Source organism: Haliotis cracherodii, unplaced genomic scaffold (genome assembly GCF_022045235.1).
Source record: "Haliotis cracherodii isolate W230 unplaced genomic scaffold, xgHalCrac1.p SCAF_18, whole genome shotgun sequence".
Taxonomy (NCBI): domain Eukaryota; kingdom Metazoa; phylum Mollusca; class Gastropoda; order Lepetellida; family Haliotidae; genus Haliotis; species Haliotis cracherodii.
Window position 1 is genome coordinate 13728027 of NW_027266273.1, and position 17405 is coordinate 13745431.

A 17405-nucleotide genomic window follows, 5' to 3' on the forward strand; every position below is an offset into this window, starting at 1 on the left:
GGAAAGTGCGCCATGCGTTAGCATTTATAACTTTAAATTTGTTTAAATTATGTACCTCGCCTTCCTAGCTATTTTGCAGTCAGTATTAAACCATGGTTTTCGTATGTGAGGACACCCCTCCCTGAAATCGATAACTCTATAGAAGAGTGAGTACCTGTACCTGGATGTAAATATGTGTTCGAACCATCATTATATATGCATAAATCATTATTCAAAATAAAATCGTCTATGGTTCTTCCTTTGCTGTTTGTATCTGTACTGTTCCAAAGAGGATTGTGCCCATTCAAATCGCCCATAATGACACAGGGCTTTGGGAGCTGCTCGTATAAATTCTGAAGGTCAGCCTGTCTAAGAGAAGACGATGGAGGAATATACACAGAACACAACGTGAGAACAACGTGCATTGTAACTCGAACAGCAACAGCTTGAAGACAGAATAGCCTCCAGTTGCCTTTTCACCGGGAGGGGAAAAGAAACGATTGTCTGATGTCAATTTGATCAGTAATTTTTAAGTAAGTTTCCTGTACGCATAATGCCGATGGTTAATAATCCTGAAGTATTAATTGCAAATCATTAAAATTATTTCGTAGCCCTCTGCCATTCCATTGGATAATACTAATAGAAGAGCTCACGGTGGCTCAACTGGTGATCTAGACGGGAAGGGAGTCCCCTCCCATCGACTGGCACAGAGGGAGTGACTTCCATCTCTAGAGGTTCGAATGGATTGTGAACCTCCACAGGGGTGGACAGAGAAGGCACCTCCAAATGTTGGAGGGCCCTTGCACTTTTGAGTTTCTTTTTTTCTGTTTTGGTAAGAAGACTTGATTCTGGTGTATTGTCAGAAGTTGGAGATGATGGTATTGCATCTGTTTGTGAGGCTGAACTTGATGGTGAAGACGATGGTGAAGACACCTTTTTTTAAACGAGAGTGGTGTCCTAAATAACGATTTGATCATCTTTCACCCAAAGATTGATTTTTTACACCATGTGCAAACTGTAGCAGCTTTGGTAACAGGCAGAGAAGACACTCCAGCTGAATATGATTTGGCAGATGGAGTTTGAGATTGAACTAATTTCTATGCACCAAGGTAGCAGATATTGTTGGTGCATTTTATCTTTAGAATTCTGGTCTCAACAGGGCAGGATTTAGATGAGGCCATGTGATCTCCATGACGTTGAAATAGAGGATTAACCACTGTGTTCGGTTGTTACCGAAAAATCTACACACGAGTGATTAATCTGCCACGATTAGAACGAGGCTTTGCCGAGTTCTAATCGTGGCAGATTAATCACGAGTGTGTAGATTTTTCGGTAACAACCGAACACAGTGGTTAATCCTTTTTCTCCCATAACAATACGCCATAAAATATCGAGCTCGTAGTTGAAGATTTCCTGTGTTCAGTAACCACTCGGGATTCCCCCGAGCCTCGTTTTCAAATATGCCCAGTAATACAACTGCACCGAAATCAAGTAAATAGGCTCTAGCGACGACAATCCACAGGAGTCTTCCCGTAACAGGCAAGGCACTTGTTTGCATTCATTTTACGGGCTTTGTTAATTATTAAAAGATGATGGAGTAACGTTTTGAGAATTATTAATGTGACTTGATATCTATAAATGGGTTTGGATTAGAGTCTACCCGGCCAATAACTATTTGTATTCATCTCGTCGCGACTATCAGTCCCAATGCGCAACACTAAATAGGTCCACCTTCGAGTGTATGTAAACACGTCATACGTTTATTTGTCCGCTGGAAACTAATGTTATAAACCCAAATAAGAGGAAATTAAATTATTTTTGTTGTTGTAAAATATTGATAACGAAAAACAAGGGCTCAAGGAACTGTCAGCAGGATTTATCAGGCTAGATTCTATAAATACCAACTCAGGCAACTGATCAGCTGATTGTTGCTAGGTGAATCTTCTCAACTCCATGAAAGAATTGAAATATTTGTAAACGAATTTTGCTCTTTAAACTAATTTCACAGTGAATAATTCAATATTTGACTTTTGAACATACTATTTACCATCACAACACCAAAAATGTTACTAAATGAGTTGTCTAATTTTCCCACATTTGAGAATGACAAGAAACAATGAATTTGACAAGCACAATAGTTTATTGTGTGTGAAACATAAAGACATAGGATATATGTAAACAATAAAATATCATTTCAACAGTTATCAAATATTTACAACATTTAATACATTGTCTTTAATACTGTTGATTCTGAAAATAATTAACTGTGATGTTGTATGTGCCCCCATATATATTGTTGAACATTCCCTGCACGGGATCTACACCCCTGGAGACATTGACTGTGTGGCTCTCCCTCTGCTCAGAACTTGTTCTGGACATCTGGCTGGACACCATGGTGCTCACAGGATCTGGTATGGGGCTCACAGGACCTTGTGTGCTTTTGGGTCTTTTTGCTTGTCCACCAATAATCTTAGATATGGTTCTATGTTGGTTGCTGTTCAGTGAACTGTAGTCATTTAGGCTTTGCACATTCTTGTGGCCAGATATCTGCAATCAATAAGCTTAATAAATAATACATTTTTATGAGATATGGGGTATGTCAATTTCATTCCTAAAATTTAGTTATAAGTATTTTCTTTGTATCACGTTGACATAAAGAAGTTGCACAGATCTTTACAAGTTTTCAAACATTGAAATTTGATTTTTTAACTTTGAATATTCACTGATTTAGCACTTAGTGAAGCTCCTAACCTGCATCACTTGGTTGCTAGGAACACCAGCATCACACAACTTTTGGACAACATATTTTCTCGCACTATGGTTGGTCAACCTTTTGGCTTGTGGTCCTCCATCTGTCAAACCTGAATCATAACGGTTTATTCGAAAACTTTATTACTTTTGTTATATTAAATCTGCATTTAGTAATTAAGTCAAGTTATCATCACTGTAGTGTAAACATTATCATGTATTGATATGAACAATTTACATGTTCTCTTATTATATTGATATTTAGATCATATAGTTCAACATATATTACCTGCTGCTTTCGCCATAGATTTCATGAAGGAACCCAACTTGTTGATCCCTACTGGCTGTCCCCTGAACCACTTCTTGGACTTATTCATGTCTGTACAAGTTGATATATAAAAGGGATCAGTTTCCTTCATGTAGTGTGTTGGCCTCAATTCTGAATACTTTTTGAACATCCTTACAGGACAACGTTCTGGGTTCTCCTTGGTAGCCCACATCTTTGGCTCAACTTGTCTGTAAGACAAACACATGATAGATAGAAATAGTGAAAGTATCTTTCACATCATTGATGATCTATTTTACTGATTAATTACAAAATTATTTGTGTAAGGTCACTCATTATAATTCATAAGAGTTACATTTCTTTCATCCATAAAACATACCAGAAGATGATTTCAAATTACATTAAAATCAATTTTATTGCAGTATATTTTAAACAATTGAATATTTTGGTTTTGTTGCACATTAAGTTGTATTTATATAATATTCATACTCACAAATCATCACCAATTTATTTTCCTTACCTGATATTATTTGGATCTGCTCCACCTCTTGTTTTTGTAGATCGCTCACAGAAGGCGACATAATCGTCGCCATTACCGTCCTGCTTCAGTTTCAAATCGCCCCACTTCATATCATGGTGCTCCTGCACTCCTCTCATACCAAAGTATATGGTATTGTTAAACCATTCAGTGTGCAGGAGCGCCTCCGGTGTGTGTGATCCCAGTTGACCTGAAGAGAGAGGGAGACTTTATATCAGTAAAGAGAACACCTGCCAATTATACATTACCTACAGACCTTTTATAACATACATGTGAAGAGCACCACTTCGCTCGCTACAAAAGTTTTAGCTGTTTTCATATGTTTTTTCATAGCTAAAGAACTAATTGTCACAGAATATTTGGATGTTAAGAGCTGAATAAATTGATCATAACATGGATTTACCTGATGAGTAAAGCCTGTCAACTTCATCCTCTGTGAGGCAATCCGCTTTACGAGGTCTGTTTCCTCTCCCACTTCTTTTCAGTTCCATTTGTTTGGAAGCAATGACCATATTAAGTTGGGCAAACTCCTCGCTCCTAATGAGACAGTAGGCGTAATTGTGTTCCCTCAGATGTCGGTTAAATGATGATAACATTCCTGTAAGTAAAATGTCTTTAAGAACTTGAAGATAAGCATGCTTCATACTTTTAGTAATAAGCAGACTGTTCTAAATAATAATTTGATATTAAGTGTATTATCCTAATGTAGAATAAACCAAAAATCATCATAACAATATATTTAAATTTAGATTTGTATAATTACTTTGAAATTTAAGATGTTCAAATATTATGTGTCATCTATTAAACTAACTGTAATCAGATTGTTCCTAATTTTGGAATATATACTATACATTGCTATCAGAATGACAGTAAGTGAATGATGTGGATGTTTACCAAAATATTAAACTTCAATTTCTTTATCATGTTTGTTAACATCTGTGAATGTAATAGTGAAAAGTTGCCAATCTGAGGCCCATGTTTTTGTAATATTGGATATTACTTTAATAATGTTTCTAAAGTGCGTAATCTTACCTTTAAGGGATGATGGTTCATAGTTTTCACCGTTACTTTCCTGGCATCCATGAAAAACTTGCAAAGGTGACTGTTAAGTCTGTGTGGAGGGATGGATTGAAGGGGTCTTGTTTCACCTCTATTTTTCTCTAACCACTTGGCAAGTGTTGTCATGTTTGAATTAGTTTTCTTGGCGGTGTTCTTATTTTCTTGTGCCTTGATGAATTGCTGAATTTCCTCCTGGCTACATGACATCCAGTTGTTGAACTCTTCATCAAACTCATCATCTGAACCATCTAGTCTAACATCTACAAATAAACAACATGAGATTTAATAACAGTTATTCATCGATTTATGTGTGTATATTTTATTGTATATGTTTATACTTGTGGTAAGTCATGGTTAGGTACTCGGCAAGCCTCGTTCCTATGGCTAAGTTCTCGGCAAGCCTCGAACCCAACCAAAAAAACAAATTTTTCAGAATTTCCAAAAAAAAATTATATCATAATTTTACCTCTGAATGGAGAACTCTCTCTTGATCTTTTCTTTGACCCATTCCTTTCTTTCGCTCGTGAGTTTCTACCTAAAATAATAGTATGAAATTATTTTTTCACTGCTACCTATAAGAAATCAAAATAGTTAAGAAAAAATATAAATACATATATTACTTTCTTGAGTTTTCAGAGATCAAGGTACTTATAACATAATACATTCAAGTTTAAATGTGGTAATGTTGTTGTTTTTTTATTAAAGAAATGAGCTTCATAATTTTCCTGAAATTGTATGTTTCAATTATTGAAGTTTTAAAGGTAAAAAAAGACCCCAAATAAATATAGGCCCAAATAGATGAATTATATTGATCTGGATAAACTCTACCTGTTGTAAGGGGAGACAACTGCTGTGGTTGCAGTACACCCTGGTCGTGCGCTGTACGGTCCGGCAAAGTATGATCGTTTCCTTCATTAAAATGAAGTATTGCGTTAGATACAAATTATTTGAGTCTTTATTTTCTTGAAATATGAAGTTTATGTCTCTATTATTGTCAAATAACTATGAAATATGCTTTGGACGCTGGGTTACACAAACGATCGATCGGCTCCATATCAACACTTCGTTTATAACGTGACATTGCTTATGTGTTTGATGGTTAATTTTTTAAAATACCAAAAGCAATATGGTAGTTTATTAGTATTTTTACATAAATTAATTAAGTATTTCATTAGCTGTTTTATTATCATTGAAAACGCCCAGTGAAGAATCTACCGGAATGGCTCACCTGGTCCCGTAATATCGAAGCGGTATCTTGCTTCGGTCACCGTCTTCCCATTCTGCGACTTAATCTCGTACATCGGGAAGCCGAAATTCTCAGATACATCTCCGCATATCACACCCCTTCCTCCTCCACAAATTTTCACTTGATCACCAACTTTCGGTGATTGAAACATCGTCACTACGGTGGGGCCTAATGTTTTGACAGCTGAGTATTTCCTGCACCAGACGACCTCGGGAATCCCCGATTCGAAAATAGTGCCGGAATTTATTTTTAGACAGCCAATCAAAACACGATGACACAGCTCTCCACTCTCAGCCAGCCAATCAGATTGCGTAAATAAAAATAAACCACTACGAATAAACCACTGCTGGCGATTGGAGATCAAGCCCTGTTATGGGAGAAACACAGAAGAGATTCAGTCGAGCACTGAGAATTCTCATGATTTTCACTGCAGGTGCAACACACCACCGATTTGCCCCATGGCCAAACTTTTGACATTAATAACATCAGAGCGGGCTTGGTACATATACCTCTACTCCGATACTGAAATAGCCTGCTTTAATTGACTTTGGGATAATAGGTGTTGAAAATGTAAAAAGATAAGTTTGAGTGTTAGTAATAGTTCCATCATCTCTTTTCCTGGTGAAGCGCTTTACACCAGTGACACCTTGTTGCTGTAGTTCTGACACTATCTCATCTTCAGACATGTCAGAGAGACAGCGAGCACGGTCTCTGACAATACTTCGACTTGAATTGAGTGACCTGTGCACTGAGACAGCAACCTTAACATTAACAAATGCTGCTGTAAACCCAGCAGGTTGACTGATTGCTGCCTCCGCGCACATTCTACAAGTAGTGATCCGTTACGAAGACGCGTAACATTTTTCACTTCCTCACAAGCACTCTTGATGCCCATGGAGATAGCGAAAGGATTTTGTTTTAATGGATTTCCATCATCTGAAGCAATAACAATAAATCTTGGCCAAGAGTCCGAAACTTCAGGAGCTGCATCTTTTGGAGAAGGTTCTTCATCAGATGAAGCACAATCTACATGTCTGCGTTTGTTTGCTTTACTGGAACCAGGAGGGTTATTGTGGGACATGCTGGACGTAATATAAATTCAGCATCCCTGGTCCCCACCCGCCATCGAGTGTCAACAAGGACGGTGCCACACTGGAAGCCAGGCGGCAACACCAGGGCTACAAGGGTGTTATACTCCTGAAATAAAGACATTAATAGCTGTCGTTAATAAAAGGAGGGATGTCAGGCTGGTTCGGCTCATGGCATTTTCCTATAAAAACACAGAATTCAGCGGTCCGTATCACCAGATTGGCCCTTGAGCCACCGTCTTCGATCTGACATAGGATTTTGATTTTATTTGACATAATGAAGATCATCATGTTGTCTGATCAAAACCTGTGTGATAGGATATGTCTAAATTATCAAGTATTCCATGCACAGGGTATGGCATGACGTGACCAGCCGATTGACAGAATCGGGACAATTCTACTACCCGTCTAAGTGAAGTAAGGGTCGAAGTGGTGTGTTGGGCAAAAAGGACAGCCGTCCATATCTCCAGTGCCCCACAGACACAGGGGCGCAACCCACGGCAAACGGGTTGCCCAATTCAGTCGCCTTTTACGACCAGCAATGGGGTGCTGTGAACACATTCTACCCCGGGTCCACACGGGGTAAGAGCTATTAGCGTTATCCAGCACTCTCCACGGGGAGGTTGCTCTTCACGAGTGCCTTGACAAAAGAAGTGTGCACATAAAAATTCGGCTTCATATGGTTCCACAATGACATCTCCCTGTGAAACTGATTCACTAATCTCAAGAATCGGCACTGAACTTCTCAAAGTTTCTGTTTCACTTGCAAGGGCGAGAAGAGAGGCGCCATCTTGTCGATTCTCCACGATAAAGTCACCAATGTCATTATCGAAATTACCAAAGGTTCCCTGTTCATCTCGAACAACTCTCCATCAAAATACGAGTCGCATGAAAATATTTTATTGCTCATATTGAAAACAAGCGAACTTGCTAAGTTCTCGACATTTGTAAGCAGCAATCAAACTCGGATGCGCTCATGGGGCGTGGTTGCTAGGAGATCGCGTGGTCAGAAAGGGGGAAACAAAATGTTTTAGAAAGTAATTCAAGAAAATCGCAGTGCAATCTAAAAGTACCATGGACAGGATGGAAAACATTTCTTTTCTAAAAATGCAAATTAATTCATTAATTCATCTCAAGGTCGTAACCCTGATCACGTGGGTGGGTATTTGGAAGAAATATTGTTGTGACGCCGTGAATGAGGCTGTGTGTATTACATTGTTGAAATCAACTGAACAAAAAGATTGTCGAGGCGTTGACATTACGACAGATGCTGTCATGGATAAAGAAAAAATGCACCTGAGAGAAACATTGTTGCTTTGGGTTTCGAGATCCAACATGTGTTAAATTCATTCCGAAGTAGTTTACAAGAGAGGATGACCTGTGCAGCCAGCGACCTGAATAAGCTTAATGAAAATAATGGTGAACATGGTCAACCAGGTCAATTTTTATCTTTCTTCAGATGTTTATTAAAAAGCGACTCGACTCAATCTACATCATTAATTAATTGATAGACTAGATTCTAGTACCGGGTGTGAAAACTTTTTTTAAAATGTCATAAAATAACTTAGACAATTATTGAAAGACATTTTTTAATACGTAATATATTTTCTTTCGTCCGCCCGCTCCTCTAGAAAGTTGAGGCTTGAGGGGAGAAACACATACAAAAAATATGGATGGCCTTATGCAAATGGCACTTGGCATGCCAATCAACAAGAAATCTGGGTCGCCAAGTTTAACGGATCGAGACGGACTTTTATCACAGTATTTTTTACCATTACCATGTTTTTTTACACGATCGTTGTCATCCAGATGAAGGCAAGACGAACGCAACGAAAAAAAACACTGTCGAAATTGCCGATTGTTGTATATATTGTGAGAAATGCTCATCATAAACTGCGGATATACGGTACACCCCAGGATCACGATTGGTGCCGTGATACATATTATGTATTTTTGTTCAATAACACTGCTCTTATTCATCATGACAAACGTATTTCGTTCTCGTGTTGGACTGTGTTGGATAAATCGTGGACATTCCACAGTATCATTTTATAAAGATGTGAAGGCGACATGGCAGGTAGGTTTTGAAACCACAGACATACCCGTTTGTTGAAAAATGCTGATATCATTTGATTGATATTTATTACCTTACCTATTACTTACGTCCTTGTTGTCAAACGGCCCACGTTGGTGGGCTTTTACACGACGTCAACCGCAAACGCATTAACCAATGGAATTTGTGTGTTATCTTGACGTCACATTGACCTGTCAGATCACACGTATAAGCTCCGTCCTCTCAGAGTGCGGTAGTCACTACCGCAGATGCCCCTTTAACGTTAGGTAAACGGTATGTTCCTACTATCCATGTCGCCATTATGTCTAGGTTTTGCAAATATTATACATGATTAAAAAAGCACTTTCAAAAGCATTGACATCTCAGACATGTGCAAGAATTAACAGTTACGTCTGGAATTTTAATTTCAGCCCTTTCTTCAAAACCCACCAGAGCTGAACACAACACCCCTCGCCTGTACGGGGACACTAACAGTTTGATATAAACCTGCATTAACGTCTCATAATGCTCTATCTCTGTCATCATATTTCTGAAAAACGAACGCAGTTTGTTTAGGCTTTCACAATGCAATGCGATAGGATGAGCTGCTCGGGAAATCTGTTGTAAAGAATCTTGACGTCAGCGTCAGCATAAAGATGGGTGTGCATTGGCAGTCGAAATGACCTCCCATTGTTGTACGTAGTGAAGCAGGCGGATTCAGCGCATTCGGTTAGATATACACGAGCACTTTACACAGGTCTCCACAGTCTTCACCACAATGAATCACACGGATGACTTGATCATATCTAATATGCGTCTGCCGGTACATCATTAAAATGCGTTTAATTTTCTGCATGTTTATAGTTGTTTAAGAACTATCAAAAAACAAAATACCCCACAGAGAGTGAGAGGTAGAGTTGTTACAGTTCAATTTATACAACCGAGCGCCTGACACAATCACAGTGACAGTGATTTCAAAATTGTAAATTTTATTACAAGTACATTGGCGTTTGTTGGCTGACCACAGACAGCTGTTGCTACACAAAATAAAAGCTATCTCACCAGCTCTTCCAGGTACGCTTACACACAGACAATCTTCTATTGAAATCCGTGATTCGGAAAGTGCAATAGCGGATGCTGTCATGATGAACTAAAAGCGCCTGTTTGTCGTCGTACTTGAGTTAACTTCAAAAGGGAGGCACATATAATGCCTATCTCATAGTATGGCTATCCCCTTAACATGTTCGTTGAAGTCGCATTACATCTGGCTGTGCGTGTGTGATACAATAATGTCTATCTTATAAGAGTTGCTGACTCAAGAAGATTCCGGGGTAGAATAGGTCTTCAGCAACCCACGCTTGCCGTAAAAGGCGACTATGCTTGTCGTAAATGGCGACTAACGGGATCGTGTGGTCAGGCTCGCTGACTTGGTTGATGCATGTCATTGATCCCAATTGCGTGGATCGATGTTCATGATATCAATCACTGGATTGTCTGGTCCAGACTCGATTATTTACAGACCGCCGTCATATAGCTGGAATATTGCTGAGTGCGGCGTTAAACAACAAACCAACCAACCAACCAATCATGATATAATAATCTCTATGATATGGAATAGCAATCCCCTTAAGATGTCCGTTGTAGTCGTATTACATTTGACTGTGTGATATAAGAATGTATATCTTATTGAGGGGCCATCCATTGAGATGTCCCTTGCAGTTCCATGTTAGTTATTCTGTGTTGTATAACCACATGACTGTGATGACTGGTCTGTTTAGTCTGGATTCACATCCATCTGGCCACAGTTTTAGGAGATAAACATACTGTGCTTTCAATATAGAGCTAGGCTACCTGTATATTTAACCGCGCTACATTGAGGTTACAAATGTTTAATTTAGCGCGGTTAAATCTACAGGTAATCAAGCTCTACGTTGAAAACACATTATGTTTATCTCCATTCTACCATGACTAAATAGAATGCGAACTCTTTGGTGTTAGTAAATAAACAAGTAAAGCGGCATGGGTTGAGTCCAGTGTTTTGAGTGGGTTGTCGATGTGAATTACAGATTCACCGACAACATCCTTAAAACAAAATAAGGTGTTGTATATTCTCAGGCAATCTGCACCGTAATACTTCACTCGAACATATAACAGGCACTGCAAGCGTATAAGCACGGCAACTTTGAAACTAACATGAGGTTGGCACACCTAAAGAAAATTGAGCAAGCTCTGCAAAGCTTTCGTTCTACACTGCATATCGCTCATTGTGACGCAAAAGATATGACGTCACAGTCGTAGATAGAAAGGCGCCCAATTCCAAGCTCTCTGTTGTTCTTTTTTTAGATTTATGTCATGTTTTCTGCACGAAGTGTATTGTCACACATCCTTGGGATATTGTAGTAACCTATAATTGTAGATATAATTATCTAAATATACCTACCGACAAGACTGAAAAAAGTAATATTTTATTACTATAAGCTTCCGCGGTGATGCTGCCGTGATTTAATAGCCTCTGACTGACCAATAAGAATCCATGAAGTTCCCAATTCAATTTTAGAATATATGTTAATGTTGGTCTGTATATATTGCACAATCCGTCTATGCGAATTCCGTCCTTCTGTCTCTTCAGGGTATGAGAAGGTGCCCTTTGTCAGTATTTGACATCTTTAATATACAGAGATGTTATCACACGATTGTGTTTGGGGGTGGTAAATATATTGTATTAGCAATTGACATTGTATTTAGCTAGCCTTGGCTATACAACTAAAACCTGTTTCTTATACAGTGGCGTAACTTCGTATAGGAAAAGCAGTAATTCCCAACACAAATTGTTTCTACTAGCCTTTCAGGGCAGTCCATCGGTCTGTCCTCTGGAGTAACTGCCCTTAATGACCCTAGTCTAAGAGACGTCACGGTTGTTGACAGAGTCTGCCTGTCCGGTCATGACGTCATGAAGTGCAGTCAGGTGAACAACACCGAAAAAACGAAAAAAGATAACGCTTCGGACATATATCGACCAAAACCAAGTGTTTCTATTTGGGGAAAAGGTTCCAAGCAGCAGAGGTGAACAAGCTCAGCCATGGAAACCGATCCCACAAGGCTAGTGTCCTCGCCAAATCTCCAAAGTTGCCAAAGCTTGTATAATGACTTAGCAACGTGACAGTTAGACATTGATTTTCAGCGTATTAGACTTCTCTTTTGATAATGATAGTAACTGTCCCAGTTGTTTCTCCAGGGGGCGGCCGTGTAGCCTAGTGGTTACAGCGTTCGCTTGTCACGCCGAAGTCCCCGGTTCGATTCCCCACATGGGTAAAATGTGTGAAGCCCATTTCTGGTGCGAAACTGCTAGAATATTGCCCTAAACGGCGTAAAACCATATTTACCCACCCACTCATAATATGTTGGCGAGTACACGCGTGGCCCAGTCGTCTAAGGCGCTGCAGTATATCAGTTATATCACCTCGTGTTTTTCCGACAGTCACTGACAGCTTCGGGTATGGTCTCCATCACAGAAATGTTTGTTTGTGTCAACGCGCATGTTGACGGGGAATTAGCTCTTGGGGGAATAAAGGACAAAATCGACATCACTGTCCCGGAACGCTTTATGCACAACATGTAAACAATAAACAACAATTGCACAATGAGCGGAATACCTGCTCTGACAACACAAACACAGCGATGAGCGGACCTTCCAGCTCAGGCGTACAAGAGGTGAGCGGAGCTCCAGCTCACCTCAGGGCGTTTCCTACGAGCGGCACATCCTGCTCGAGGTCGTCCCTATGCCAGCACTCGGAATACCCAGCCTGACTAACACCCAGGTAACTGTGTAATGGTAGCACATATATAGTAATGAACAACAATGGACAGACAAGGAGACAACGACGTTGCTTTGGACATTGGACATGTGAGCGTGATTAACCAACACAGTTCATGGGATGATCAATTAGGGCAATAAATGCCATACTATAAGAAACAGTAATTAACGGGAAGTGATAAAGTAGCCCAGGTTGGCTGTCAGTCAATATACAATGGAATGTTGGTGAGGATTAACAACAGGGATTAGCGCCTAAAACGTAATGACAATTAAGTTATGGAGACATGGCTACAGGGTAATTTGCCTTTGGAGTACTGCAGACAATGGTAGTCATAAATCAGTCGCTATAAAATTTGTATCATTGTTTGTGTATTTGTTGTTGAACGCTTAATCAGGAATATTCAAGCTATATGACGGCGGTCTGTAAATAATCGAGTCTGGACCAGACAAACCAGTGATCGATTTCATGAGCTTCTATCTACGCAATTGCGATACGATGACATGCATCAATCAAGTCAGCGAGCCTGACCACCGGAACCCGTTAGTCGCTTCTTCCGTCAAGCATATTCTTCCCCGATCTTCAGGGGTCTTACAGAAATGGGATCGGCTACACTGAGGAATGCCGAGGAAGGTCGAAGACGTTTAACGCTTTAAAGCACCGATCACAAAGCAAGACAGATAATTACAGAGAATCAAGAATATCAGCGCCCTCGACATCGTAACACTGGTATTCAAAATCTATTTGTATCATCAGTGTGTATCATCTGTAAAATTGTGAACTAAAAATATTTATCAGTTTCATTATTATATTTTTTTAAGTAACCTGCGTAAGAGTAGTTTGTAGGCAAATACAATTTGCAAAATACATCACTTACATGGTTATAAAGGTTAATACACTTAAATATTACACTAGCTACACCTATATAATGAAATATTGCACTAGCTACACCTATATGATTAAATGAATCAATTGTATTGATGGAGTAGAAGGGAAAAAAATGTTTGTTCAGCACTCCTAACTTGGCCGTCTGCATACGTTTGCAGTGCAAATACTTTTCGTCAAAACACGTATATATATGTACTGCATTCAACGTAATAAGCGCCCGGGGCTCTCTCAAAATTAGAAAAAGGGGACTCTTATTAGAATATTATAATGGTGAGAGAAAAAAGAGTTGAAAGATTGTAACTTTCGTAGTTTAGGCTGACAGCCTGAAATGATACAAAAGAAAAGTATGTGCGTATCATATATGACAGATTTTCCAGAATTGAATTACCCATAATTAAGGGTGCATATAACACACGAGTGCGTATTATACACGAATAAAAAAAGTCGTGTGTACATTGATCAATCGGAAGGGGTGCTAATTGGGATTGTTCACTAGCCCATAGCAAATATCGCCGTGGTCGCTTATTAGAGAGGGACGCTTATTACGTCGAATACGATATATCTGGAGCATACGCAGTAATACTACTTAACCTTAATCAATTGTAACCATTATGTCGTCACCGCTTGGAAATGTGTGAAAGCAGAAGCCAATTACAAACAGCGATTCTTCATGAGATGGACCACAATGACATGTGTTCAGCCATAATTCTGTAAAATAGTACTCACATTTGAAACTGAGATGGGTGGGGTTACTTGAGATGCGTGAATGCATGTCAGTCCCTGCGGGGTTTCAGTGTTAGAATATGATACAGCAACGAAAGAGCGCCCGAAAGAACAAATGTCAGGCTGACCTCGTTGATGTCTTGTCACTGTGTCTCAACGGCTCACAACATCAAGCACCGATATGCCTGGTCCAGATTCGATCAATTCAAAACCGCCATCAAAAAGCTGTTTTGTTACCGAGTGCGACGTTAAACAATAAACAATAGAGTAAGGGGGAATGCATGTAAACGTGCCTTGGCATCTCCTAAGATAACTGGAGCGAGTGGGAAGGAAAAGTACCCATTAGAACCGGAGGTTTGTAAAGTATTTCATTCATAGATGGTATAATTTTAGCCAAGGCTCGCTATATACAATGTTTATTCCTAATACCCCGCCGCCCCTCACAGATTCAGATGTGATACGATGGCAACATACATCTTAAGGGAATAGCCACTCAATAAGATATACATTATTATATCAAGCAGTCAAATGTAATACGACTGCAACGAACATCTTAAATGGTTGGTTGGTTTGTTGCATAAATCATCTTAAATGGATAGCTACTCTCTTAGACAGACATTATTGTATCGCACAGTCAGATGTTACACGATAGCAACGAACACACTAAGGGAATAGCCTCCCATCTTTATGCTTCCACTCTCGTCAATATTCTTTACAACAGATTTCCCGAGCAGCTAGCCCTATCGCATTGCATTGTGACAGCCTAAACAAATTGCGTTCGTTTTTGCAGAAATATGATTACAGAGATAAAGTATTATAAGACATTAATGAAGGTTTATATCAAACGGTTAGTTTACGTGATAACAGCAAACAGGTGCTTAGAGAACATACACTTAATGTTTATTGTCCCGTATACGGCAAGCAGTGTTGTGTTCAGCTCTGGTTGGTTTTGACGAAACGGCTGAAATTGAAAATTCCAGATGTAACTGAAAATTCTTTGCACATGTCCGAGGTATCTATGATTTTGAATGTGCCTTTATATCTAACATAATATTTGCAAACCCCCGACGTCGTGGCGACATGAATATTAGGAAGTTACCGTTTACCTAACCTTAAGTTGAAAACGATTTGAGTTTTTTCTATTTGCATCTTCATTCAGAAACATCAAAATGCAAATTAAAGTTTTCGTTTGCAGTAAGTCCTGTTACATGTGGCATTCTTTTTTTTACGCATCAGAACAGAACCATTCAGCCCCGGTTTGTCCTGAATTTAATGTTCGGGTAGAAATCACTTTTGACGTGGCATTTGTAGGCTGAGTTTATACGGTCGATCTGGAAGGTGCTTATGACGTCATGATAACACAAATTTCATTGGTTAATGCGTAAACGAATGACTACATGTAAACACCCACCCACGTGGGCCGTTTGACAAGAAGGATGTCAGTTTTAATGGTAATAAATATCCATCAAACGATTCCAAGACTTTTCAACAAGGCGTCTGAAAGAACAAATGTCAGGCTGACCTGGTTGATGTCCTGTCATTGTGTCCCAACGGCTCACAACATCAAGCACCGGTTTGCCTGGTCCAGATTCGATCAATTCAAAACCGACATCAAATAGCTGAGTGCGACGTTGAAAAATAAACGAAAGGGTGAGCGGAAGTGCTTGTAGACGTGCCTTGGCATCGTCTAAGAGTAAATAAAGTACCAGCAAATAAATATGGGCACATGAGTGTGAGTTATATTTTGTATAACTGGAGCGAATAGGAAGGAAAAGCACCCATTTGAACCGGAGGTTTGTGAGGTGTTTCATTCATAGATGGTATAATTCCTGCCTGGCTCTCTTCCTGTCCTTCATTTCAGCGAAAATGTCCATTTTACAGTAAAACATTAATTTTGTTGCGGTGATTTGTCCTCACACAGTTTGATCAAGATGCCATGCTTAAACGTCATCCGGGGATGCCGATTTATCAAGGCTAAATCATATTTTGCCCTCTATCTTCACCTCAGAGCAGCATGGGCAAACGACGAAGGCGAGGTGGTGGGCATTTGTTAATATATTTGGATTTGTATACTTATATTGTTAATCTAAGCTCAGCAAATTTAACATCAATCTCGTTTTCAAAATATCCTAAATATTTCTATTTAATTATTATTGTATAACTGATTGTACTGCAAACATACTAGTAAATATATTATATTGGTTCTCGGGTTGGAATTTCACATTACGTAAATTTGAAACGTCACTTCCAGAAGATACATGGTCTCGATTGTCTGTCAAAACAGATACATGTACCTTTGGGCGTAAAAGGCAAAATAGCGCTGACATTTATATGAATGGATCACTGACATTCAGTTATGACGCCAGAAGTTTTCGAAATGGGTTAGCATGTCCAGCTCTATCCGTAACACCCGCCCCTCACACAATTTGCATACAAATATGCATTCGTTTGTTGCGAACGCCGCAAAGAATATTACAGAATACGTATCTATGCAATGAATATTTCAATGGAACCTGCAGACCCAAAATTGAATATCATGTTGCAGAAACATTGACAAGATTTTGATTCAGTTTACATACGTTCTTGTGCGTTCTCTCATTATTTATTGTTATTTGGACCCAGTCAGTTGTGACTCGGGTACTTTTTTAAAGCGAATAATAGTGTAAAATACGTCTGACACTATCGGTTAAAGTCTCGTTTTTTCCTGCAAGCATATCGCAAAATCTCGCAACGAGACATTAGGTATGACCTTGAAGACATCGAAGTAAAAGAATATATTTTGGAATCATAATAGAGACAGTAGGTGTTGTCAGTAAATGCCACGCACCGTCGATCACACTCAGGTCTGTATTCAATGTTTAACAATGTTACAGAAATTACTGTATAATGTGTATGGAAGCTTAGGAAAAAAAGCATCAAAGGCAACCTTAAAATGCAACTTCAACTATTATTCTGACAATAAATAAGGGTAGGGCAAAATAATTC

General features: G+C 39.2%; 1 protein-coding gene across 1 annotated transcript; it reads right to left on the minus strand.

Annotated features, from left to right (window-relative positions):
- Window positions 1-2214: 2214 nt before the first annotated feature.
- Window positions 2215-3670, minus strand: LOC139465289 (uncharacterized). Its single transcript, XM_071246967.1, has 4 exons — window positions 3534-3670; window positions 3017-3243; window positions 2731-2840; window positions 2215-2526 (listed from the first exon to the last, which is right to left on the minus strand). Exons 1-4 carry the CDS (start codon window positions 3668-3670, stop codon window positions 2215-2217), a joined length of 786 nt encoding a protein of 261 aa, XP_071103068.1.
- Window positions 3671-17405: the final 13735 nt, after the last annotated feature.

Bases quoted from the DNA above. Each gene is read 5' to 3' on its own strand.
- LOC139465289 (XM_071246967.1), bottom strand. From the start codon at position 3,670: ATGAGAGGAGTGCAGGAGCACCATGATATGAAGTGGGGCGATTTGAAA. The intron at 3,244-3,533 runs GTAAGGAAAATA...TTTGTCTTACAG, and splicing joins GCAGATCCAAATAATATCAG to ACAAGTTGAGCCAAAGATGT. The intron at 2,527-2,730 runs GTTAGGAGCTTC...TATTGATTGCAG, and splicing joins CTAGCAACCAAGTGATGCAG to ATATCTGGCCACAAGAATGT.